Source organism: Coptis chinensis, chromosome 3, assembly GCF_015680905.1.
Source record: "Coptis chinensis isolate HL-2020 chromosome 3, ASM1568090v1, whole genome shotgun sequence".
Classification (NCBI taxonomy): Eukaryota; Viridiplantae; Streptophyta; class Magnoliopsida; order Ranunculales; family Ranunculaceae; genus Coptis; species Coptis chinensis.
The window spans coordinates 121,888,868-121,914,693 of NC_141458.1; the positions used below are offsets into that span (position 1 = coordinate 121,888,868).

Below are 25,826 nucleotides of genomic sequence, written 5' to 3' on the forward strand. Positions count from 1 at the left end.
ATGTTTTCCTTTTGAACAACTTCCAATGCATATTTAGATTGAGATAGAAAAAATCCCTTAGCTGTCCTCTGTACTTCCATGCCTAAGAAGAAATGGATGTCACTGAGATCTTCTTTCATTGCAAAATGTTGACTCAATGTTTAGACTTTCTTTTTGTAAATTCCCATTTTTTTTACTTTGAGTGAATTGATGAGTCAGGTGGATTGCTAGATTGAGAAATTTTCTTCTTAGACCTTGTGACCAGTGTGAGGAATGAATTTTGATGCTTGAGTCACATTATTAGGAGTGATTGCAACTACATACTATTCACACACCTGACTCCTTGAACTCGGCCTTTTGGAAGCAGTTGAATTTCGGTAAGGGAGATGCCACTGATGCACAGACATACATTGATGACGAAGGCCTGAGGAGATCAATGTATGTTCTCTACTCGATCTTTCTCTATTTTGTTTTTAGAGTTGCTAAGGGTGAGAACGCTTAAACTGGACAGGGTGAAATATTGTTGATTGAGAACGAATTTCCAGACAGGCCCGTGTTCGTGATTCCGAACGAAACTTCGGAATTGTGCCTCATGTTTCGGTTTTTCAAAAAATTGGAATTCCGAATATATAGTCGAAATATTTAAAATTCCGAATGTGATAAAAGTTGAAATTTAATAAATTTCGGTTTTTGAATTTGTCGGAATTCCAAAAATTCTGAAATCTCAAACTATGGGACAGGCACATAAAATATGTCCACATGACAACACAACCTCATTGGTCCAAGTGAGCAATTAATCCAAATCAGCATATTGTTTCTAATTAAAAAAAAATAGTAAGAATAAAGGGTGATCTTGGACATACCCATAAAAACACTCCCGTACCCCAACTTTGAAATAAATAAATAAAATTGTTTAAGACACATTTAGATTCCTAAATTACCCTTTCTTTTATTAAGTATATCAAAGATAAAACAAAACAAGTGTTTATCCTTCCAGCAAACACAAACCCTTCGCACTTATTTTCCTTTTTTTCTGTCATTTTTTTTTATCCTTTCCGAAAGGAATTAGAAAGAGATAAAATTGTAGAATTTAGTCTTCCTCCTCCTCTCACTCATCAGCCATTAATGTATTTTTTCCTCATTGCAGCTCCTTGCTGTCTTTCTCATTTTCCGCTTGAGAAATTTTCAATTTGATATATTTCTACTAAACTCCTTTAACCCTTCTACAATGATGAAGAATAAGTAATTGCAATAAGAAAAAAAAATCAAATTTGAAGCAACTTCTAGAAGAGGAAAAAAACAATTTGTTTTTTGGGCATTCTTTTATCTTTATTAGAAGTTCTCTTATTGTGTAGTGTGCTGTAGTAACACAAAGATTCTTCAAGGTCGAGAGTATTATTTTCAATTTTTTTTATTTGTTGTTTCCATTTGGAATGAGTCTCTCGGTATTTTTGTTTTTTCTCTTTCTTTACCCCTATTGAAAATATCTCAAATTAATTTGGAAGATATTATTGGATTGAAGCGGTTATTCGGGTATGGCAAAAACTGAGTTAGTTATGGGGTACGGGAGTATTTTTATGGGTATGTCCAAGATCACCAAGAATAAAATGTAAAAAGAAAAGAAAACACGTGTATGCACATTTTTATCACGCAAAATTAACGGTGTAAGATCAATCAAAGCCCAAAATATCACCGATATATACGATATATTGTCGGTATATATCGTTTTTTTGGTACACCGACATGGATATATTCGATATGTCTCAACTGAATATTGAATCTTTTTTTTCCCGATATATATCACAATTTCCGATATAACGATATATATCAATCGATATATATGATATAAATTGTTAACTTTGACCGATATTGTTGACTTTGACCAGATATTGTTGACTTTGACCAATATATTGATAATATTTCTGATATAATCGACAATATTTCTGATATATTGACATACAAAACAAAATTTTGACTAGTCAACAAAAAAATAGATATTTCCAACTAAGATTTTAGTGCAACTAAAGCATCTTAAGTCTTAACACGAAACATCTCACGCAACACACTGGCAACAGGAATCTTAATATCTTATTCAACAATTGCTTTCTGGTGGCTGCAGGAATAACAACACCAGTACCTTAGTGAAAAGGAAGCTATGCAAGTACTTTCTTTCGTGACCGGGATTACAAATTATAGAATGACAGTATAGAGAACCATAATACTATATAGTGCAGTCGGGATAAGCTATAGAAATGCAAAGAAAAGAAAAGAAAATGTAAAAACAATACAAATAAAAATGGTCATCATATACCAAAGATGGATGCCTAATTGCATGCAAGAGCCTCAAACACTCTTTACGGAGTTCTCTCCCCTGCTTACAGCACAGTAACATGAGCCACCTACTGGTGCAAATTAAGTTCTGACACTATCCTCATTTCCTTCAAATGCTTTAATTTCACTCAGAACAAGAGGCACACATCAATGATTCACTTCAGAAGAAAAAAGATACTAAATGCAATGAAGAAACCACATGCAGGAAACATAATTCACTCCCTTGATAAACAAACTCTCCAAATGTTTTTCGTTCACTTTTTTCCTAAGGAATATCAATTGTTTGACAGAGAAAACAATGCCATGAAGATCCTTTGCAACTACTTGAAAGTGATACATAGTAAGCTTGACCTATTAAAAGGGCAAATGGCAATGAAATCTTTTTACATGCATTTTGACTAAAAAGATAACAATTGACTTGGATGTGGTGTGATTTTGGAGGGTAAACCTCTAGATGAAAAAACTTGGAGGGGGTAAAGCTAATTGGCTTAAGTTCTGGGGAGATAAAGCTAGAAAACTGTTTATTTTAAGGGTGGGTCGGCATTTCTCACAGTTGTCATTTCTAAATTGCGTTAACTGTCATTTCAAACTTACCAAAATTCAAGTCTTACTGCCTAGCCCAGAACACAAAACTGCCTAGCCCAGAACACAAACACAAAGTCTCCCTAGTCCCTACTGATCTCTCAGTGAAAAACATCTCACAGCAAACACATAGCATTTTCCTTCATCATGGAGTCGAAGAAGTGTGGTTTACTACACACTATGGCAGTTTTCTTTCTTTTCACACTCATTTCCATGTACAATTTCACACCTTCAATTGCCCCTAGACATCACTACGATCCCATAGTACACAAGATTACACCTTTAAGCAGTGAGAGCGCTAAGGGTGATGCACAGACATACATTGTTCACGAATCCACTGTTTTTTGGACGAAGGAGAATCACGATGAGTATTACAGATCATTCTTGCCTCTTACTATAGCGAGCTCAGATGAGTATGACAATGCGATTAGCGGATTTGCGGTGAAGTTAACTGAGGAGGAATTGAAGAGCATGGAAAAGAAGGACGGATCAGCAACGCTGGAAACAAAGTTCCAACTACATACCACTCACACACCTGACTCCTTGAACTCGGGCTTTTGGAAGCATTATGCCACTGATGTACAGACATACACTGACGAAGGCCTGAGGAGAGCAATGTATGTCTTCTACTCTTTCTCTATTTTGTTTTTGGGGTTGAGGATTGAGGGGAAGGAGATTCCGAATTTGTGGTTCAAGAGATTTTATTCCTATTAGTCTGTTTGAGTTTTTATGGGTTTTTATGTTTGAATGCTTGATAATATGATGACGACGATGCGCAGCGTACGAGCTAAGGAACTTTGATATAAGGACCAAAATATCGATATCGGTGAATATATTGGTGTACCGAAAAATCTATTTTTTTGTGACCATATCGGTGAATATATCAGATATATCTTTTTTTTTTGTGACCAGTCCAAACTAGGAGTGTAAAAAAAAACCGTTGACCCATCATCCGGTAGGGTACCTGGTCTTCACCCGCCATCCAAACCCGCACCGACCCGAAAATAGACCCGCCCCGCCCCGCCACCGTTTTTACGCGGTCGGGCTATTGGTGTAGGTTCTGTGCTCAAATTCGACCCGTCAAGCCGCCCGACCCGCACCATGTCAAAAGCCATTGACTCAACCCCGTTGACCAGTACAATTTCAAGACTCTAACTCTAATATTTTTGTATTTTGTTTATATTTTGTTTTAACTTTTGTAGGAATTTGAGAGATATGAACACAAACTTATGAGTTCAACATTAATTTCAAATATTCAAGTTTGAACATTTGGCAAATATCAAAAGTTCAAATTCAACTTTCGAATTTTGGAGCAGATGAATCATTTATCATTGTATTAATTTTGAATTCTTTTAGTTTATATTTTATTGTTTTGTATCATAGAACCTCGTTCCCATCTTTATTTTATCACGCTATGGAAAAAAATAATTTAATTCCAGATGGTCACGGCAGTTAAGTTTCAAATTTGAGATATGGTTTTGGGTTCAAGTTCAAGTTTTTTTATATTTGTTTATTTTTATTGATTGATTCCATTTTTTTCTATGTTGTGAATTGGAAATATATTTACTTGAGAATTATAAAGTTTTTTTGGGTGAAATTGGGTTAAAATGATCATTTCCACCGACTTCGGATGACCGCCTAAAACCCCCCCCATAAGCCGACCCAACAAGTCGGGTGATAATCTTAAACATGACAACTTTTACCCGCGCGCGCGTCGGGGACCACTGGATTTGTATCCTTTAGACCACCCGCTCGGCCTTCCATCACTATTTGACCTCTTGGGTTGACCACCAGTATTACACCCCTTGTCCAAACTATTTAAAATATCATAAATATTGGATATATTGGAAATATCATAAATATATTGAAAATATCGGATTTATATTAAAAAATAGTCAAAAAGTCAAATAATATATATTGTATATATCGATTATATCGGTAATTACACATTATTTTGTCCTCAATGTCTAATTCATATATTGTCAACTAGGACCAAATTCCCACATTAGAATAATTCTCATATATTGTTTTTTGAATTTGTTACCAGGTTAGACTCTGAGTTTGTGGTTGGAGAGCACGAGGACATCCACCCAGGAAAGCCTTTTCCCTGGATTCCGGTGTTTGGTGCAGTCAGCGGTTTTCTTCTCTGCGTGGCCGTTGTCCTAGGAGTTTGGCTCTTTTGTTGCACTGGACCTTCCGTGGCTGAAGACCCAGTGCAACCTCCACCTCCTGCTGCCCCACTAGATGAGGATGATATAAGTGGACCGACTTCACCCTCATCTAGTAGTGACTGACCCCTTTACTTTTTCATTAGCAAAATTGTATTGTTATAGATTATTTTGAAAATAGTACTACTGCATATGTTTTGAGATTAGTTCTTCTGCTTTGAGAAGGGATTTGGAATTAGAATTTTAGACTCTACTTTCTTTGATATCCCCAAATTTCTTAAATTTTCTAGGTTTTCTATAATCTATTTTCTTAGTACATAGAATAATTTAAATTCAGAACAATCACCAACAAATATAGAAGAAACTTTTATATATTGCTAGTCAATTTTATAACGATTTCAATTTCAATAAATTCCAAAATCCCATTAAAGAATTAGTAAAGTGAATGTGATCTTTGAGAGTTGTCTGAGACAGAAACACATTTCGTCAACAACCATCTGTCTTATTCGTTTCCATAATTCTAGGACAGAATTGAAGTCTCCCTCTAATGAATCTGATTACGAGCTCTGAATATTTCTTTTTGATTGGCAAGCAAGGTTGTTATACATCATGGGGCCAGGATGAACCGTACGACTCCGGAGTCTTCAATTTGGAAGATGGGAGCATTGAGAGGCACTACCCAATTAGTTCAAAGAGGAATCCCCCCCCCCCCCCCCATTTGGATTGAGTCAACTCTACAAGCTAAGGGCGCATAATTTTTAATTTGAAATTAATTTGTTGTAATTGGTCATTGTTTACCTACATATTTTAATACGTAAAGTGCTTTTACATTGCATACCCCACTGCCCTTGGTTTTAATTTCAAACAAACTACTTGCTCAATATGTGAAAACAGCATTTGATGTGTGCTTCCATGGGGTTCATAAAATTCACTTGTGAGGGTGATGAGGTGATCCTACACCATTCCAGAAGATAGACTACATCGGCCCGTGATTGTGCCTTGTGGGAACACCTGATTCTGTTGTTGATCATCTTAGGAGGCCATAATTTGGTTTTGTCGGTGATGTCGAATCTGTTGTTCTATATGTCTCGAGAGACTTGGAGCACAATCCTTTCTACCCAGATGTACGTCAAGTTGTTAGAAGAATTTTCAGTGGTATCTAGGCTTTTTAATAGAAAGGAACCAACCCAGCTGGCTGGTCCCTCTCATAGATCTTATCGGCCTCAAATCCAAGCTGACGGTACTCTTAGCTCTCCTCTCTTCATTTTCACTTCAAATGGACTCGCATATTGATTACTCGATTAGCATCCTCAGCTGCAGATGTGTCGAAATATCATTCATACCGCCTCATGAACAGATCGTTCCAGGGAGTCGGGAGACCTGATCACTAACTGCTGGGATTGGTTCCTCTCCTTACCAGTCAAGCTACCTTAGGTTCTCGCTTTTCTCAAGCTAATCCCAACGTGGATTCACATTTCATGCTATGCTTTTGATATGAACAATAAGTTTTAAGCGAACTATGGAGATTACCAGCAGCTCACTAAGAGTGTACTGTGTACATCGGCAAGACTACCTGAGCACAGCCCAACTACAACCCCAGACTGTATAGCCACTGTCCCCATAAATGCCAGGCGAGCTTGGCTCATTAGACCATGTCCACAGGAAACCAAGCCTCTGGCGAACTGGAAATAAGGAACGAAGAGTCTGGCTCCAGTTAGACTTGAATTTCACATCCAAAATCTTGACAGCCAAATATTTTCCCACATCCAACATAAAAGGAGGAAATTCGGGGAGTGGTTTAACCGACAAAATTTACTTATCAAATCAAGCAAGAGCGAAAGAGATCCACTCAAACTATTACAGAAAAGAAAATTGCCACAATCTAGTTATGAACTATAAAACACATAATTAAACCCATGAGGCAGAGAAGTGCCCAACGTTGGAAACTAAACCATGGTCAAAATTGAAATCTGATCGAGAAAACTGGTCATAGCAGGAAAATATTGACGTCTTGTACATGGGATCACACATCTCTAGTAGAGGTTAATCTCTTATAAAAAAGGAACTCGTTGGTTGGAGAAACAGTATGGTTACAACATTATCAACCCCAGGACTTCATATCCACACAAATAGTACCTCAACTCTATGCAGATAACAAAATCTCATAGTCAGGTATATTGTAACAAATCTAGTCTAATAGCCAGGCATTGCACAGATGAAGAGATACAGAGAACGATTATACCTTTACAACTTTAGTACAAGAAGTCTTGTACCTGACGACCTGCTCTAACTTCGTTGTATATGCGTAGCGCTTCTTCCATGACTTGAGCTCGAGCCAGCAACTGTGCCCTTTTCTTTCCAGATGGATGGGTCGAGAGATAATCTCTCAAGGCAGAGTCCCCACCAGTGATCTGCCCCAGCTTCTCATATACTTTTGGTGCAATCTGAGGATCATACCCTGCCGAAGCAAGCAACAGTAGACCAATGTAATCTGCTTCCATTTCCATCCTGGTGAGGAGATTGTGCAAAATAATTGATTAGCAAAAGGGGTTTATAATGGGCTAACAAGAGAAGATGTACGGTCTCACAATCCAAACAAATAGCAAAAGGAGTTCATAATAAAGCAGTGTCTCCACAACCTTTGTAATTAGCACGTAGTTTAGAGCTCCTTATAGAAGCATATCAAGATTCGACCAAACTAACTCCTCAACGTTTTAAATAACAGGGGATGGTCCAAATTTAACGTGAGAACTAATCCTTGTTAGCTCTTAAAAATCATGGGATATGTGTTTTAAAGCACGGCAATAAGAGTATCAATTATAAAAGTTTGGCAGTTCTATAGAGTAAATTATGTATGTTCAAGTCCAAAGAGGATCTAATCCTATTTTCGTTATTTTCAAAATATGTTATGACTAGATATCTCTTCTGCCAAACAGAGTTTGGTCAGAAGAAGAAAAATGGTACTCAGTTGACCAAAAATTTATAATGAAAAAGAAACCAAAATTTGGAACTTCTGAAAGTGAACTTCTTAGAGATACAAATAGTTTGATGGAAGGACTGTAAGAAGAAGAGCCCTTAGAGTATCCTCCAACTTTACTAGCAAAACTATTCGAGCAAGCTCTTATGAGCAATTACGATGAATTGTAACGCTGTAGGGCTTCGCAGGTCTTTCATCATCAGATTCAATTTAATAAGAACCGGCCATTTGCCCAAATGACAGTAAATGCTGCCATATGTGGTCAATCATTATTCAGATTATTAACAGGACCTCTCAACAGGAACAAGGTCTTTCACTCTTTCTGATATAACTGATTATAAGGGTGTTGAGTGTCTAATTGATAGTTTCAACTTTCAAGACATTTTACATGGTTGAATCTGTTGTTCGCTCAATTACCTTAGTGTCAAATAGAGTTTAATGAATATTGACATGGAAACCAAAAACAAGAGTAAACAACAAAATAGCTCGGCACCCTATATAGCCCAGGTGGAATGGGCTTAATATTATAATTTAACTACAAAAGCTTGAGTAAGACACAATACATGACAATAGTATCCAGAAAAAAATTATACTAGATTTCAGTTATTAATGATTTTAGTAAAAGAGTTCTTACGAAACAAAAAGGGATGACATCGGAAGCAGAAGACTACTTTGATGCTTGAAGCACCTAACATACCTTCGTGAGAAAGGAAGCCTTAAAAGAAGATTTGACATTGCATTCACGAGATCTGGCATGGAAACAAACTGAAGAAGAACCAACTGAGCAATAGCAACCCACATGTTCTTCGTTAGCCCTTCGGCCGAATGTCGAGCTACAGCATGTGCAACCTGATAAATAGATGAAATAATAAATAAAATTGTAATATTTTCTATTTGTATGAATAGACCCAATACAATCACCAATTTGACATTTTAACTTTGGCTACAACTAAAAATTAATATAATGGTCTTTGTCGTGTGGAAGCCTTTAACAGGATAGAATCATATGATGAACTGTCAAGGAAGACCACTACTCAATCCTAATGAAAATCACACAAACGAATTACACAGCAGGACAACACCATAGAAAATGTCCATGGAATTTGACCCGAAGAAACAAACACTGATCATTATCCTAGTCTAAAAACATTAACTGCCTACCCCTACAATCCTATTACAGCAACCTCCCAATGTATAAAGTTGAATTTGTTGTTAATTAATAAATCATATTTTCTAAGTGAAAACAAATTCTTCTAAATGGGGAGCTAGGGCTTGACATTGGTTGAGACATTCGCACAAGGGTACAAACATGTATGCATCAAATCAGATCATTTCCCACCAGCTTAAGAACTAAATGTATTTCCTACGATTTCAGTTCATATTGATATTCATTTATTTTGAACTTTCAAGTTTCAACCAGTATAAAAAGTCAAAGTAGCCAAATATACCTCATGTCCGATAATCGTCGCGATCTCAGCATCTGTCTTGAAATGTTGAAGCAACCCAGTAAAAACCACAATCTTCCCAGCAGGTAGACAAAAAGCATTAACAACAGGTTCATCAACCACCAACACCTCCCAATTCAACCCCTCTAAATGCTTAGTCGCAGCTTCTTCACCCCGAGCCTCAGCCTTCTTCCGACTCTTTTGAACCCATCTATCATCAAGAACTTCATCGTCACTACGCCACCCGCCTTCCATGGATTCATCCACATCCTCATCCAATGCCCTCCAAGTATGCCCACCAACCTCATCATACAACCCACTAGTCTCGGACGCGTAACTAGGATCACTCCACATATTTTCTTGTTTAATCCCTCTTTGTAAAGCCTCAATAAGATCTTTGGCAATTAGCCTAACTCGAATACTCATTGGATGTATAGCAGGTAATATTTTCCCTTTCATAGATTTTTTCAACCTTTCAAATTCCCTTTGTCCCAATTCTTTCTCTAATGATCTAGATAAAAGAACGAAATGTTTTCGTTTCGTGTAAGGTACAGTTTCTATATTACCATACACTAGAGTAATTATAACACCACCACCAACAAGTACAAGTATTAATACCTTTCTTGGATTTTGAAACCAACGTCGTGGGCCTCTTGGTCTGAAATGGTGCACTTGGTTTCGGTCAACATAGTAACTTCTTTTAAATCCGGGAATCTCATAAATAGGTTTTTTAATTAATGAGGAAATTGTATAGGGGGATGTTCTGGGTTTGAATTGATGATTTGGAGCACGTGAGGTGATGAATTTTGAAGTGAGGCTTGTCAAGGAGTTGAGGGCCAGTTTTGATTTTCTGTACCAACTCATGATTTTTTTATGATAATGTTATGTTCGTACCAAAATAAAATATATATAAGAGAGAAATGAGCTGAGGTTTTTTTGTGCAGATTTCTTGGGGGAAAAGAGTGTCTAGAAAGAGCTTTGGTAGTTTGGGCAATTTGAATTAAATTTTACTGTCCACAACTCCACGGTTCCACAGGGCACACTGTGGAACTTGGGTCGGGTTGGTTAGCCCAAGTCCAAGCCCGATGGACTAAAATCCGATTTTTGTTGGTCTTGGACTAACATATCAAATCCGTGGTCTGGACTTGGTTTTGTAAAATCAAAACCCGACTCAGTTTTGAGTTGGGCTCGAGTTAGAATATCAAAAAACCGAAATACTCGAGCTCGTATACATATATGTACGTATATATTTCATTCCTTCTATTTTTGTAAAAAATAAAGTTGAGAATCTCTATTTTATAAAGAACTAGTATTTGCCGTGCTTGGTCAATACAGATGAGATACGCTAGCGCTTTGGTGCCTCCGGCGCATCCACCCTCGTGAAGCACAAATATCGCGGCGCTTTGCCCCGTTTCCCGACGGCATCTGTGGCAAAAAACCCAGCCCAAGTCCACCAACTTAAAAGCCCAAAAGTGTAAAAGGCCTAACATAAAAGGCCCATCCCAAATAGTTATAGTGTCCATTCACAAAGTGTAAAGGGCCCAATGTTAAAAGCCCAGCCCATGTAGCCTTTGTTGACCAAATGGTTATGGAGTGACTTAACAAAGTTGCACACACCCCATCATCTTTTAGATCCTCCATGTCATAAAATTAATCCAAAGGTTAGGGGGAGGTGTGGTTGGTCCGACACCACCCTATTTTGTTATATAGATAATGTAATCAACAAAGTTAATTTACTATTAAACAATCAAATCTCTTTTATTTCATTTGAAGATTTCAATTTTGGTGTTTTGTACCTCATAATTCCAAAAACAATTCGAAAAGTTTGACCAACCCGACATAACTCGACCCAACCAGAATTGATCGGGCGAGGACTTGGGCTGAAAATTTAAGGACTAACTAGAATTTGGTTCCGGGCTTGGGTTAAAACATTTGAAACATGGATTGGGTTCGAGCTATATCTCAACCCAACCCAACCCGCCCGAGTGGAAGAGGTCTAGAGTTAAGCAGCTACATGTGTCGAAGCGTGACTTGATATCGTGGATGGGCCACGACTAGCTTGTTGGGCCTCAAAGTTCATATGGGCCTTTTAAGTTTGAAAGTTGAAGGGGGGGAAATGAAAGTGTTTTTTGGCCAATTTTCACAGAATAACAATAATAATTAATGGCTTCTTCTCGAAATAAAGAAAACCAACAAAAATACCCACGAGACAAACCATGGTCACTAGACGATTTCGAAATCGGCAAACCACTTGGAAAAGGAAAATTCGGAAGAGTTTATCTCGCCAGAGAAAAAAAGGTAAGATAAATTTTACACGTACTCATTTTCTCATCTCAACTCTTTTTAGCATTAACATTTTTTGTGTTGGTTTTAGAGCCAGTACATTGTTGCACTGAAGGTGATATTCAAGGACCAGATTGAGAAATACAAATTGAATAATCAACTGGGTAGAGAAATGGAAATACAAAGCAAACTTAATCACCCGAATGTTCTACGACTATTCGGATGGTTTCATGATGCTCATCATATTTATTTGATTCTTGAATACTGCCATGGTGGTGAGCTTTATAAGTTGCTTAGCAAGATTGGCCACTTGTCTGAACACCAAGCCGCCACGGTAAATATGTTGATATTAGAATGGTTTTTTTAAATGGACTACATTGGATATTGATGTTTTATTTTTGGTTAATAATGCAGTATATAGCAAGTCTTACAAAGGCTTTGGCATACTGTCATCAGAAGAATGTGATTCACAGAGATATTAAGCCTGAAAACTTATTGCTCGATTTTGAGGTACTTGATGAATTTTTTACTTCTTGAACATAGCTTGAGATTTTGGCTTCAAAGAATGCCTCTTTTAACCTTTTTTTTTTTTGCTTGGTTTGCACTGCCCAAGAGTATCTATGATATTGATAATTTGAAGGCAGTAATGGCTCTAAGTGTATGTCTTCTAATCATGCCTTACCCTTCTGGCCTTCTGTGGTAATGGCCACATTGTATGAGACTGTTCCTTCACATTTCCAGGTTACGGTGTGTTCTTACATAAAAATAAATCTTTTTATTAGCTCCTGACCATCCCTGCACTGTTCTTTACTTATTTTAAGTGAGATGATCTAGAGAGTCACCTGCGATGTGTTTTTTCTTTTTGAGACATTTGGTTGAAGCACACTGGAATTGTTTTCAAGTAGATGTTATGCAATGAAAGGCTCGCGTAAGCCCATCATCTAGGCTCTAGACTAACCTCTAGCTCCTCGTGCCTATTGGTGCCAGGCCCACCGCCTAGCCCCTAGGCTCACCTCCAGCGCGTAGTTAGCGCCTGCGCCTTCGACTGCATAAAGTAGATGCAAAGGTGCATTTAAGACAATAGGATCTAGAGTCACCTGCTATTTTCTTTTGTTCGTTTGAGGCATGTAGGTCAAGCTTACTAGGTATCACTTTCAAGTAATTGCAAAGGATCTTCATGGCATTGTTTTGTCTGTCAAACAATTGATATTCCTTAGGAAAAAAGTGAACGAAAAACATTTGGAGAGTTTGTTTATCAAGGGAGTGAATTATGTTTCCTGCATGTGGTTTCTTCATTGCATTTAGTATCTTTTTTCTTCTGAAGTGAATCATTGATGTGTGCCTCTTGTTCTAAGTGAAATTAAAGCAATTGAAGGAAATGAGGATAGTGTCAGAACTTAATTTGCACCAGTAGGTGGCTCATGTTACTGTGCTGTAAGCAGGGGAGAGAACTCTGTAAAGAGTGTTTGAGACTCTTGCATGCAATTAGGCATCCATCTTTGGTATATGATGACCATTTTTATTTGTATTGTTTTTACATTTTCTTTTGTTTTCTTTGCATTTCTATAGCTTATCCCGACTGCACTATATAGTATTATGGTTCTCTATACTGTCATTCTATAATTTGTAATCCCGGTCATGAAAGAAAGTACTTGCATAGCTTCCTTTTCACTAAGGTACTGGTGTTGTTATTTCTGCAGCCAGCCAGAAAGCAATTGTTGAATAAGATATTAAGATTATTGTTGCCAGTGTGTTGCGTGAGATGTTTCGTGTTAAGACTTAAGATGCTTTAGTTGCAACTAAAATCTCAGTTGAGCTTCATTTCTATTTTTTCAGGGTCGACTAAAAATTGCTGATTTTGGATGGTCAGTCCAATCAACAAGCAAAAGAAAAACCATGTGTGGGACTCTTGATTACCTAGCACCCGAAATGGTGGAGAACAGGGCTCATGACTACGCTGTTGATAACTGGACTCTGGGTGTTCTGTGTTATGAGTTCCTTTATGGGGCTCCGCCATTTGAGGCTGAAAACCAGATAGATACCTTTAAGAGGTAAAGGGAAGGTTTCAATACTACATATCCTTGATATAGGCATTTGACAGGGTTATGGTTATATGTTGAGCACAATCTTTTTGACAAACAGGATCGTTGCGGTGGATTTGAGCTTCCCTTCTACTCCCCCTGTGTCTGTGGAAGCCAAAAATCTCATCCGTCTAGTAAGTTGACTAACATGCTTTCCTTTCAAATTACAGTGAGGCCAACAATTTGACATTGTTGTAAAATGAAATGCAGCTTCTGGTGAAGGATTCTTCAAAGAGGCTCTCCCTTCAAAAGATCCTGGAGCATCCTTGGATTGTCCAGAATGCAGACCCCAATGGTACCTGTAATTAGGATTATTCCAAGTTTCGAAGGCATGCCAATTACGTTGCACAGCTTTGCAGCTAATGTGTGCAATTTTCAGTTCTTACCTTAGGTTTTTTAAAACAACACGTACGGAGTGATTTCTACTGAGCAGTTCTCGTAACAATATAAAGGGCATTATCACCAGTTCCACCGAGTTGTAGCTTACTTGTTATGAAATGAATATCATTTGAGTGGGATCTTAACCATATAACTGTATGGTTGGGTTTTTGCTCGTTTTATCCGTTCACTAAAGTTAGCAGCACGCAAATTTTATTTGAGACGGGGAAGAGGCCTGGTGATGCCAAGTCGACAAAAGCTGATGCTCTCTAGTAGAGGGTAAGATGAGCAAGAGATTGAGATTTAAACCTTCATTCCGATCGGTGTGTTGGACTGCAGTGCATGCATTGAAAATGTGTTGGACTGCCTACTTTTCTAAGTCCTATTTCATATAATGCTTCTAACCGACAAATTGTTACTAAGGAATTGCAAGGTTATCAGTTATCACTGGTCTTACAATGAAATTTGCAAGCAACTATGGAATTTACAACGAATCAATCGTAAAATCGTTACTAAGGAATAAACGAAATTTCCTATAGCGTTGTTGAAAGCAATAAATGAAATTTGTTGTAAATTTCATTGTAAGATACTACTAAAACCAACTGATCTGCTTGCTGCTCATAAAATTTCATTTGCTTGCTGATTTCCTATAGCGTTGCTGTACTTTTTAATGGAAAGGAATATATGACCCAAATGTTAAAAGTTGCACAAGGCCCACTGATTAGCTAAATAACCACAAGATACTCTTAAGGAGGTTTGTAACTCTTTGAAGTTTAATCAACATGTAGGGGTCTGCCTTAACCCCATAACTTATTAAAAGACAAAAAAACAACATCCTACAAGGAGGATCAAGGGGAAAATTCATCGTACAACAATCAACTGTTGAAGAACATTTACGAGGATCCCATTTGCAACAAGAAATTCGTCAGTAGAGAGAAGATGTGGCCTTACATGTTTATGTCATTTGTAACTCCTGCAAGTGTGTACTGCAAACATACATTTTTCTGTAGATAGCAAAAATCATTGCTCAAGAGTTGCGACAGTGCCAACCCATATTGATCTCGTGGCACTCATTCCTGACTGCATATGAGCAGGTCAATCATTTATTCCACCAAGTCACCAACACATTAAGAATCAAATGACTTTCTCATTATCTCCTTACTGACAAATTGTATCCATTATTTCTTATTGCTTGTGCACTTGGATTGGCAAAAAATAGGCAACACATCAGACTTTATACCAAGTTGTGCCGGTCCATCTTTTCAATAACCTCTTTATTAGCAGTCGCATAGCTCAGGATACAAAAGCTGCATTCTTGAAAAAAATTCTGGATATTGCACCTTTAAGATTAAAGACGGGCACTAATTCTGTTTAAGCTTAAGTTGTCCGTACTCCCTACAGATACATCGTCCCTTTTAAATTTCCTTGCCATTGTAGACGAAGTAGTTTGGGAACAAAGGAAGGAAAGTGATTGCACCCATGAAACTAAAGTGGGTTTCCTTGTAACATCATCGGACTCGGCAACCAGAGTATGAATCTCATCAAGCACCATGTTTTGACCATCTTTTGGCAATTGAAGAGTAAATTGGGCTAACAACTTCATCAAGTTTGGTAGTACCTACACGAAGGAGTGCAAAAGCATTTTGTTATGCAATGCAAGTCTTTTGTTATTTCAAACTTCACTCTAGCTTATACTGTTTAGGACATATCTTCCCAATTTCTTATTCTAATTCAATATTATACACAGTGACTTGACATTCTACAACACATGCAGCAAATAGCAGAAGAACATTGGATAAATAGGGATAATGAAATCACTGTGTACCTGAATATCCACAAGTGAAAGCAGCCGCAAAAGCAACTCGACCAATTTTTTACAGGGCTCAGAGTCTCCTTGCCAATTTTTCCACATATCAGCATCTTCTTCCATTGCTCTACTGCAAAGAATGTTAGCTTTTTCTACAAGACTGCTGATACAGTACAAAGTGGCTGGGCTTCCTGCAGGAAGATGCCGAACCAAGGATGCCACTCCTGAAGCCGTACCTTCAAAAGGGGTAATTCCCGGATATCCCTACACTCACAACCAGGACTTCATCGTATAAATAATAAATCATCCAGGCTCAATTTCAGTAAGAGAAGTTTCAGTATTTTTAGACACCTCTAAAGCTCTTTGCATGTAGTAATAAACTAATTGTTCCTTTAGCAACACTCTGTCATCCATATTAGAATCCTTTCCAGAGGCTACAAAAGCCACAAATACCGAATGAGAGGCTCGTGCTACTTTCCCATTTGGATGTCCCATATATCTGAACGAATATGAATTAAAGAACGACAAACATAACCAGGATCTGAAGAGGGGACTGATCATTGATCTATAAGGAAAATAAAAAGTATATAAACCAAAGCATGATCATTTTGTGAGGATACAAGAACATGGTTGGGGCAACCAGTTTCCTAAAAACAGGACTAGGAACTCGTTCAATGCAAGTCGGCACAACCCGCAGGTAAAATAAGATCCGTGCAGTCTGTACATCATCTTTCGACCAGACATACTTCATCCTCACTGTCACTGAACAAGAAGACCGCTCAGAGCTTACTCCATGAATAATGTCAATATACCAAGTTACCTAGAACCAACTATGAGAAATTCAAATTCAATGAAGACTAAACACAACTTAATTTAAGTTCATACCTGGGTTTTTCGTCAAGTCAGCATATGAAGGCATTGACTCAATAAAAGATACACAAGAAGATTCATTCTCCTGAACACTTACAACAACGCCACGTATCGTATCTGTATATTCTGGTAACCTTACACGTCTGAAATACTCAACACATGAGAATGAAATCAAGATCCTAACTGATATCTCCAATTTCATTTCAGGGGAGCATTTTGAGTTTAACCGGTGCTTTGTTACCACTGACGCAAATATAACAATCATAAGGAAACACGCTTCAGCAATTTTCTCCAATTCATCGAGCAACTCCTTCCCACCACTTTGAAGCACCAATGAAATCCGTTGATGCCCAGAGTAGAGATCTTGGCAGTACCCCCATATAAGATTCTCTACTATCGTCTTGTTTTCTTCATCTGCTGAGATATACTGGTTGCAGAAAGTCCGGGTTACTGCACCTGCTTCCTTGAAAAGGATGCTATCAGTATGCGCTTTAACCTCTTGAAGTACTGATCCCACAAATTTTCCATTTGTGTGTTCAACAATTCTCACATATAAGGACCTTAGAGGGAAAATTTCAACTAATAATGCCGAAACAAGGCATAAGAGCAATGGAGCACGGCAGGATGCCAAACCACTCCTAGTAACACCCATAGCAATGCATTGTAGAACAAGACGGTCATTCCGATCATCACTTAAATTACAAAAGTTTCCAGACTTAGTAATCAAGCCTTTAGCAACATTCTCAATACAGTCTTCTAAAGGAGTAGTTAATTGGAAATTACTTTCGGGTCTGATATTATTAAACGAAATTCTGTTCAAAGCTCTCAAGCATCCAGCTGCAGCCATGACTACAGCAAATGGTACACTACTCAACTTACAAACTCTTAAAATCTCATGGCAAACACACTCAATGCTTTTAAAAGCACGAGAATTAACAAAACCGGATACAACCCATTCGAACAAACGCAAAACCATAAGTCCATGACTCAAAACACCACAAACCCCACCTTCTTTACTCCATATCCCAAACAGAGAATTCAAAAGTCTACCAAAATAAACAAGTTGTGAAGAAGATAAAACATACCCAATTCCAGCAAGAACCTCGGGAAGAACAGATTCTCCGCGAGAAACGATGAAATCGCGCTGTTCTTCCATCAACTTACATATAAGCTCAACACAAGCTCTTTTAGAGCTTTCAGACAAAGTGGGCACTGAAGAAATAGCACCAAGAAGAAGTAGACCTTCACAAAAAGCCAACAAACAACCAGTCTCAGTCGAAAGAAGGCGAGAAACAACGGAAAGCGCAGTTTCGACAAGAGAAACAAAGGGTTTGGAGGATTTTCTAAGCCATATGTAAAGAAGTTTAAAGAAAAGAGGATAGGATTGAGGAGGAGGAGGAGGAAGGGAAGGAGAAGAGAGAATGGAGAGGAGGAGTTTGGCTTGAGGGTCAGCAACATGGAGAGAAGTTTGTGAGTTTAAAAGTGTTTGGAGGGATTGAAAATTGAAAGATTGGTGGTGCAGAGAGTCTCTTAGTTCAGCCCATGCTTGAATTATAGCTCTAGCTGATGAAGAAGCTGCTTTACTACTAGTATTATTACTGCTACTTTTTAGCCATTCTTCAAGGAAGAAGGTTTGGGTTTTCATTGCCTTTTTTCTTTTTTTGTGCGAGTAAAGATACTTTGATTTTGGAGTTTTTATGTTACCAACTGCCATAATATCTTTTGGCGTTGTACTTGCAGACCACAATTTGGAGACCGGCGATAAAACTAGAAAGATTTGTCATGTGATTTTAGAGGAAGTCATGTTCTTCTGGAGAAGAATACAAGAATTTTATTGATTTTTGGATGTGCAACTGTGCATACATGGCAACTAGCGTACCGAAACTGATGGCACTAATCTAGTAAAAAGATTTACGGCTTTCGAAGATGACTAACTAGCCACCAGCCTCTTAACAGCAATTTTTAGAACAGATTTACAAATAACACAGATTCCGAAAAATCAAAATATACTTCAACAATCAGATTGACAGTCAATCCACTAGATATTACAGTGTGATAGAGTTATTATAATTTTAGAGCACTTCTTCAGTGCGCAGGTCGTAAGGTGCGCAGGTCGTCAGCTCCTTTGGATTCAGTACTTCTGCCTCGAAATACACACGCACCCCCTTGATGAGTGGCCGAGATGTAATGGCGCACCATACATCTCGCGCACGGTAGATTTAGCCATAATTTTAACCAACGAATTACTTCAATAAACCTCCATCACAGTTTAATTTGAACATGCACTTCTTTTGATTCAGTAGAAAATTAAATTATTGTAACAATAATATATCATTTCAAACAAATAAATATTTGGAGAATTCACTACCGGAAGGGACAAAACCCGGTTAAAGTTCTGTAGCAGTAGGATAACACTAGTGCATCTCAACAAGGCCACGACGATCAAAACTATGACGCCACTTTCACTCAGAGGTAATGAAAGTTAAGTCTGTCAAATACGTACCATGCTTTCTTCTAACAGACAACTTTGCCTTTTTACAGACAATATTCCCTACCAAAGGACATTAACCTATGGCTATTTGCCTATTTCATCTCTAAACACTTTCATATATTGTTTAATGCGTTCATTATTTCCTCCCATTCAGAGAGAATCATACGAAGGAGTTTACCGTCCCCATCTGCCACGACCTCTCCCACCACCTCTTCCACCAAATCTGCCACCACCACCACCACCACCACCTCTTCCACCAAATCTGCTACCCCCTCCGCTAAATCTACCACCAAAGCCACCACCGCCGCCAAATCTTCCACCTCTCGAGTCAGCTCTCTCTTGCAAGGGTGGCAAAGTTTTCAACACCTCCATGCTTACATCAGCAGCATTTTCCTGACCTGTAGGGACAAAAAGAGAATATCAATGAAGAAACTTTAACAGATTAGTCATACACAAAACCCTAGATAGAACTGAGATCAATGCGTAACGGGATCTAGTGTGATAATCCTATTCATCAAAGAAAAACAAATAGGCGACATTTCCCATAGACGAGGGAGTTCTGGTGTAAAAGTTTATCCCGAGAAGAAACAGAAGTAGAAATTTTATTAACCCCCAGTACTAAATAGTGCATTCTTGTCCAGCCATAAACCAAATCATAACTGTTGTCTAAGGTCCCATCATCGACTACATATCACCGGGAACAATGACTCAGCCAAAAACTATTTAGTTAGAGTATTTACCAGGCCTTATACTGCTCACAAAACCTATAAAAATTAAGACCACCAAGAGTTTTCTACTGCCTACAAAAGCATAAAATATGTATTTTACTTTGACATAAATACAAATGTACATGCAGAATACCTGCAAGAAATGAGTCTACATCTCCACTTGGCACGTCAAATACAGCACCCATTCCATCAGCTGTAAGCGTGAGACCCTTCACAGAGTTTACCTTCTCTTCGGGTAAAAATCTCCTCATGATGCTAAAAGCGAACCTAAGCAAATAAATTTGGAATTCAAAAGAAGAAATCAGACACAGGCAACCAATTTCAGACATACACCGATACACAGTATGAAAATGGGAAATCAAACTTAAGACATACCGTCTATAGTTCTATGCCTTGTGAAAAAGGGAAATCTCATGTTAAGACTGGGAACAATCATATCGCAACTATACACCTATACCTTATATTATGAATAGACTAATTTGTAAACAGATTTTTTTTTACATGTGTCCGGAAGCGGGGGAGGGGGGAGGTTTCTTAGAATCCCTATTTTTCAAGCATACTATTCAACTACACAACAAATAACAGCTCTAATCATTCCCCTACTCTTTATACAAATGTTACCATCGCAAATGTACCATCTTCTATAAGTATGGTTATGCCTTGACCGAAGTAATGTGTGGACAATATGATTTTCATACTATGTACAAGAGAATAAGAAAATTCTTTAAAATACTTACGATGGCGTGAAAACAGGTTTTCCAGCCTCAAGTTGTACAGAGACATAATTCTCCATGGAAGTTAAAAGCGACCTATTCTTTATTTCAGTATACCCCTGCATAAACGATGGTAAGTTCATGCCAGATGAATATACTTCGTTTGCCTTGCACTAACATTAAACTGGGACTTACAGCTGTCTTAGCAAGTGCCTTGGCAAGTAGTTCAACTGCTGATAAACTAGATGAACTCAATAGATCCTCGGCTGCTGATTTGAATATAGGAATTAAACTGCATTTCAAAACAACTTGGTATGAGCAAGTATGCCAAAAACAATAATGCCCATGACCTAAGGAAACCATAAATTTTACCTATCTGAGACATTAGTAATTGTTTCAGCTGCATCAAAACCAACGGCTTTCGCGACATCAGCCGGCTGAGGAGCAGATACATGCTCAAATTTTACTCCTGACTCCTTTTCTATTCTAGAAACATTTGAACTCCTTGGATCATAAAGCATCACAGCAATCCCAGTATTCCCTACAGACATGTCACAGATTGAATACTTATAATAAGATGACGTACCAGCAAACTTATACTGCTATGGCTTTACAAAGAAAAAAAATATTACCTGCTCTCCCTGTTCTCCCAGATCGATGGATATACGCTTCCACATCACGAGGCGGCTCACACTAAAACATGTAAACAAGAAGATTGAATACCAGTAACAAATCCCTACGAACATATTACACAAAGTGCAAAGAATGTGTCCAAACCTGAATGATCAACTGCACATCATTGATGTCCAAACCACGTGCAGCCACATTTGTTGCCACCAATGTCATGAATTTGCCCGACCTAAATCCTTTAAGCGTGACCTGCAAGAAATCACATTTTAAAAGTTGAATAACACTACCAACGTGAGTGTCGTTACCCAGACTGGTATTATCAAGTGAAAATATCAATCACAGGTACAACATAAATATGTTGCAGCCATGCAGTGAAATGGGATACCACAGTTCAGCGGTAGCAGAAAACTTGATGCAACCAATACTGGTGACCAAACCAGTCTTAGTAATAAGCTACCATAACTTCCATTATCATAACAAGAAAAGGCAAAAATAATAATAAAAACAGGTGATCTCATGTTGCTGGTAAACTTACTTCGCGTGTGGACTGCTGTATATCTCCATGAAAAGCACGTGCATCAGGCAATAAACCAGAAAGCTCAGAAGCAGAATCCTTCTTCTCCGTGAAAATAATGGTACGACCACCGCTGAATTAAAATGTCCATTATAAAAATCAGAAAATGACATTGAGGATAAAACCCAAAATGAAGGAGTGACACAGCAGATAACACCAAAAATAAGGAACAAATGAACAACATAGTGGAAAACCCAACCTGCTATAACAGCGAATAATGTCCGGAATAAGCTGAGAAATGGCATTACTAGAGCAGGGAAGAATGATATGCCTAACATTAGTACTAGCCTTCATTTTCTCATTACCCACAAGATCTGCAGTTTTTTTGTTTGGTTTAAGAAACCTTTTAGAGATCTGGAAATGCATAAAAAGATTTGTCAAAAAAATAACTCACTATAATAATACTAACAATAATTTACCAATAAAAAGAGGACACAAAAGACTAGGTATAAATAGGTATAGAAATAGCTAAGATTTGGGAAACATACATTCTGTACCCAGGAAGGCAAGGTTGCACTGAAGAGGAGTGTCTGGACTTTTGTTAGATCTTTAACCTTACCTACAAGAAGGAGAACAAAACAGTTTATCCCTCTAAAAGTCCAAATTACAACACAGTTACAAACAAATAGAAATTTTCAACTCAACTATTCAAAATAGGTTTCCCTCTTCAATGAATTCGCAATGCAGTAACATAGTGGTCTACACGTACCTAAAATAAGTTCAACATCGTCCACGAAACCCATCCTCAACATTTCATCAGCCTCATCAAGGACTCTGAATTTTAATGAGCTCAAGTCAAGATTGCCTCTTTCAAGGTGATCCTAAAACAAGGACACGAAATAAGTCAGCATACATGTAAAAACAAAAACAAGGTGTTCACATCTATCTTTCACACCGGGGTAAATTCAAGCATAAGAAGAAGTTTACCTTGATCCTCCCAGGGGTTCCAATGACTACGTCAACACCCCTTTTCAAAGCGGACTCCTGGGGATTATATGGAGATCCCCCATATAAGCAACATGCATTTAATCCCACTGCCCCACCATAAACTTTAAAGTCATCATGTACCTGAAGTTAAAAAGAGAGCTTGAAACAACAACCTCCACAAGCTCCAAATATAAGTTTTTTTTTTCTCTCCTATTGGTGAATGCAAAAATAAAGTCACTATACCTGGTTGGCCAGTTCCCTTGTTGGTAGAAGTACAAGGACAGTTGGTGCCCTTCCATAACCAGTTTTTCGTGATGCCTTTGCAGGACCATTGATCAAAGACTCCAAAATAGGCAAGACAAAGGCCAAGGTTTTACCCTGTGAAGGTGGCGAGGGATCAGAAAAATTAGTGACAGCACAGCTTTACTCTAATACCTATGAAAAACATGTAAAAAAGAAATGCATGATGCTAGACGCCTGTGCCAGTAATGTTCACACACCGAACAACTGGTCGAAAATGAATACAGTAGAAAAACAAAACTCAGGTGTAACAGCAAGAAGATACAGTGATGCCAAAAGTGAATGAATAGAGACAATGTTCTATGGGTGTGAAGTCCAAAATGTGATATACGAAGTATACAAACAAGAACACTTACTTAAGGCATTTAAGGCCTCCTGGCATTTGTCTACAGGATGTACTGCAAACTACTAAGTTTCCTTAATACTACCAGTAAATGCTAAATACAAATTCTAGAGGATTTTTTTTTTTATCGGTAAAGTATAACTTTATTAATATAATTAAAGATAGGTACATACGGATGAGATATCCTCCATTACATGCATATAGAAAAAAAAAAAAACATGTAACTTAAACATGTATTTTAGAGGATTCTAGAGGATTTATGACGCAATTTAAACATGTAACTCCATTTCTAATTCTTGCATAGGATTGGATCGATGTTCTGAGTAGATTATGTCCAGGAACTGGCATCTCAGTGATAGAACCGAGTACATGAAAAAGAACATCATATCTATAATCGACTCTTAGGATCCAGGCCATAATCAATGCTCCCACGATAATATATAAGTTCTTAATTTGTTCTAATTGCTACTAGCCCATTCTAAATCCTAAGCCTGCAAACATATCAATGGGAGTTCAAATAAACAGGGTATGAATTTCAGGCAACTCTTGAACTAGAAGACAAACTTTTCAGTATAAAACAACATTAAAATAGCTTTGGGGGGGTAAGCAGTTCAATCATGATGGAAAGGACCTTGTAATCACTCCAGCCCTTATTGCAGACTGACATTAAAACTATACAACCACCTAAAGTTCTCAACTTATTGGACCCAGTTAAAACAATATGAGCAGTTTTATGGACCATATGAAAGTCAACGTATAGCAGGTTCCAAAAGTTTGGCCAAACACTTCCATCATACAGACAAAAATTTATCCTTTTTTCAAGACTAAATGCTGAATCACAGGGCAACCAAGCTCATAATTACACATTAAACAAAAGCATTACATATTCCGCACAGCTTCCCCGCACATTTTATATGCATAAAGGCAATACAACATAGTGGCCTTCAACCATATGGAAGCTCATATATTCCATATTTAACTTCTCCACATACCAATTCGTGTAATTCACCATATACCAATTCAACTTCTCCACAAATAACTAAAAACTAGCACCTTAAATATGAACAAACTAGACTACACCCATCATTCAATATCATAATATAAGCAACATTCCAACTCAACAATAAAGCAATTAACATTACTATACACATAAATTCCTCCAAAAATATACCTGACCAGTACGAGCCCGACCGACCAAATCAGACCCATCGAGAACAGTATCAAAAGTCATAGCCTGTATAGGAAACAAAGCTTCAATACCCTTTGATTTCAACATCTCCCTTAACGGTGCCGATATTCTAAACTTGGATACCGCATTAGGATCTTCAACAACTTTCTCCTCAACTTCCCCATTTTCTTCTCCTTCTTCGTTATCACTAATTATTTTCTCCTTCTTTTGTTTCTTATTAGAAATAACAAGTGGGTGTTCTGATTCAGTACTGGTCTCATTTTCATCTTCCACCTCAATTTTTCTCTTCTTCTTTTTTTCCTTTTTTTTAGATGACGTGTCATCTATGTTCATTTGGTCTTCAGTGGAGGCGGCTTTGGGTGTTTTCTTGTTTTTCTTTTCTTTTGACTTTTTCTTATCAGTTGAAGTTGGTGTTTCTATGGTATCATTATTCGTAATCATCTTTTTGTTAATGATGTCTTCTTCTTGGAGAGCAGCAAGTGAAGGCATAATAAGGATGGAGAAAATAAATATGGGTTAGGAGTTATAAGATCTCTCTCCTGCTAAAGAGGAAGGAATGCGGCAGTTTTAGTTTTGTTTCTCAGTAGCAGGAAGAGAGAGAAAGAGAAAGAGGAAAGGGGTTTAGGGTTGAGATTTTATACACCGAGGGCTAGATATTTTTTAGGGCGTTTTACACCGTGTGCTGTAAAGCGGTTGGGGAAACGGGTTCTCTAGGTAGGCCTTTTTTTTTTTATATAGCAAGGGCCAACTAAATGGGTACTGATGAGCTGTAATGTAATAAGGCCTAGGTTCAATTAGTGATTAATGGACATAAGGCCCGGCAGACTTCTACTTCTTCTCTATAGATTATGAGCTCCTACTCTCCATCTCTAGGACAGATCAAGGAAAAAAGTAATTTTAGAGGATATACCTTTTTTTTTAATCACTCACGAGAGTAGATGAAATATCAAGTATAATATCTCTTGACGCGAAATTAAAAACGGCTCGGGTAGATGAAAGGTCAAGTATACCTCTGGTACGAAATAATAAA

The 25,826-nt window shown here is 37.8% G+C and overlaps 4 protein-coding genes across 5 annotated transcripts; 1 reads left to right on the plus strand and 3 right to left on the minus strand.

The window, feature by feature from the left end:
- Positions 1 to 7,031: 7,031 nt before the first annotated feature.
- On the minus strand, positions 7,032 to 10,484 carry LOC147513902 (Peptidase family M48 family protein). 2 transcript variants are annotated; one of them, XM_086597228.1, is made up of 4 exons: positions 9,486 to 10,466; positions 8,735 to 8,886; positions 7,303 to 7,568; positions 7,032 to 7,203 (listed from the first exon to the last, which is right to left on the minus strand). In XM_086597228.1, the coding sequence occupies exons 1-3, from the start codon at positions 10,344 to 10,346 to the stop codon at positions 7,313 to 7,315; spliced, it is 1,269 nt and encodes a 422-aa protein (XP_086453354.1). In that variant the 5' UTR covers positions 10,347 to 10,466; the 3' UTR covers positions 7,032 to 7,203; positions 7,303 to 7,312. The 2 variants fall into 2 exon arrangements, with proteins under 2 accessions (XP_086453354.1, XP_086453355.1); XM_086597229.1 differs by having other exon boundaries at positions 7,093 to 7,568; positions 9,486 to 10,484.
- Positions 10,485 to 11,596: 1,112 nt separating this feature from the next.
- On the plus strand, positions 11,597 to 14,414 carry AUR3 (ataurora3). The gene is made up of 6 exons (XM_086597230.1): positions 11,597 to 11,780; positions 11,857 to 12,099; positions 12,180 to 12,275; positions 13,602 to 13,816; positions 13,908 to 13,980; positions 14,057 to 14,414. Exons 1-6 carry the CDS (start codon positions 11,646 to 11,648, stop codon positions 14,153 to 14,155), a joined length of 861 nt encoding a protein of 286 aa, XP_086453356.1. The 5' UTR covers positions 11,597 to 11,645; the 3' UTR covers positions 14,156 to 14,414.
- A 560-nt stretch (positions 14,415 to 14,974) lies between these two features.
- On the minus strand, positions 14,975 to 18,778 carry LOC147513904 (obscurin-like protein). Its single transcript, XM_086597226.1, has 5 exons — positions 16,917 to 18,778; positions 16,652 to 16,793; positions 16,383 to 16,530; positions 16,050 to 16,295; positions 14,975 to 15,842 (listed from the first exon to the last, which is right to left on the minus strand). Exons 1-5 carry the CDS (start codon positions 18,613 to 18,615, stop codon positions 15,573 to 15,575), a joined length of 2,505 nt encoding a protein of 834 aa, XP_086453352.1. The 5' UTR covers positions 18,616 to 18,778; the 3' UTR covers positions 14,975 to 15,572.
- Positions 18,779 to 19,169: 391 nt separating this feature from the next.
- PRH75 (DEAD box RNA helicase (PRH75)) lies at positions 19,170 to 25,466 on the minus strand. Its single transcript, XM_086597227.1, has 14 exons — positions 24,779 to 25,466; positions 23,208 to 23,342; positions 22,965 to 23,105; positions 22,747 to 22,858; positions 22,526 to 22,596; positions 22,237 to 22,391; positions 21,999 to 22,110; positions 21,611 to 21,712; positions 21,466 to 21,526; positions 21,206 to 21,374; positions 21,029 to 21,125; positions 20,858 to 20,952; positions 20,254 to 20,387; positions 19,170 to 19,790 (listed from the first exon to the last, which is right to left on the minus strand). Exons 1-14 carry the CDS (start codon positions 25,283 to 25,285, stop codon positions 19,567 to 19,569), a joined length of 2,115 nt encoding a protein of 704 aa, XP_086453353.1. The 5' UTR covers positions 25,286 to 25,466; the 3' UTR covers positions 19,170 to 19,566.
- Between the last annotated feature and the right edge of the window lie 360 nt (positions 25,467 to 25,826).

Coding starts and splice junctions, on each gene's coding strand:
- AUR3 (XM_086597230.1), top strand. CDS start 11,646: ATGGCTTCTTCTCGAAATAAAGAAAACCAACAAAAATACCCACGAGAC. Junction 11,781..11,856: donor ATCTCGCCAGAGAAAAAAAG/GTAAGATAAATT, acceptor TGTTGGTTTTAG/AGCCAGTACATTGTTGCACT. Junction 13,817..13,907: donor CAGATAGATACCTTTAAGAG/GTAAAGGGAAGG, acceptor TTTGACAAACAG/GATCGTTGCGGTGGATTTGA.
- PRH75 (XM_086597227.1), bottom strand. CDS start 25,285: ATGCCTTCACTTGCTGCTCTCCAAGAAGAAGACATCATTAACAAAAAG. Junction 22,392..22,525: donor TGCCTTCCTGGGTACAGAAT/GTATGTTTCCCA, acceptor ATGCATTTCCAG/ATCTCTAAAAGGTTTCTTAA. Junction 21,375..21,465: donor TGGGAGAACAGGGAGAGCAG/GTAATATTTTTT, acceptor ACATGTCTGTAG/GGAATACTGGGATTGCTGTG.
- LOC147513904 (XM_086597226.1), bottom strand. CDS start 18,615: ATGGCAGTTGGTAACATAAAAACTCCAAAATCAAAGTATCTTTACTCG. Junction 16,531..16,651: donor GTTGCCCCAACCATGTTCTT/GTATCCTCACAA, acceptor ATATTCGTTCAG/ATATATGGGACATCCAAATG. Junction 16,296..16,382: donor ACATGCAAAGAGCTTTAGAG/GTGTCTAAAAAT, acceptor TTGTGAGTGTAG/GGATATCCGGGAATTACCCC.
- LOC147513902 (XM_086597228.1), bottom strand. CDS start 10,346: ATGAGTTGGTACAGAAAATCAAAACTGGCCCTCAACTCCTTGACAAGC. Junction 8,887..9,485: donor CGACGATTATCGGACATGAG/GTATATTTGGCT, acceptor TCTATTTATCAG/GTTGCACATGCTGTAGCTCG. Junction 7,569..8,734: donor AGGCTTCCTTTCTCACGAAG/GTATGTTAGGTG, acceptor TCTCCTCACCAG/GATGGAAATGGAAGCAGATT.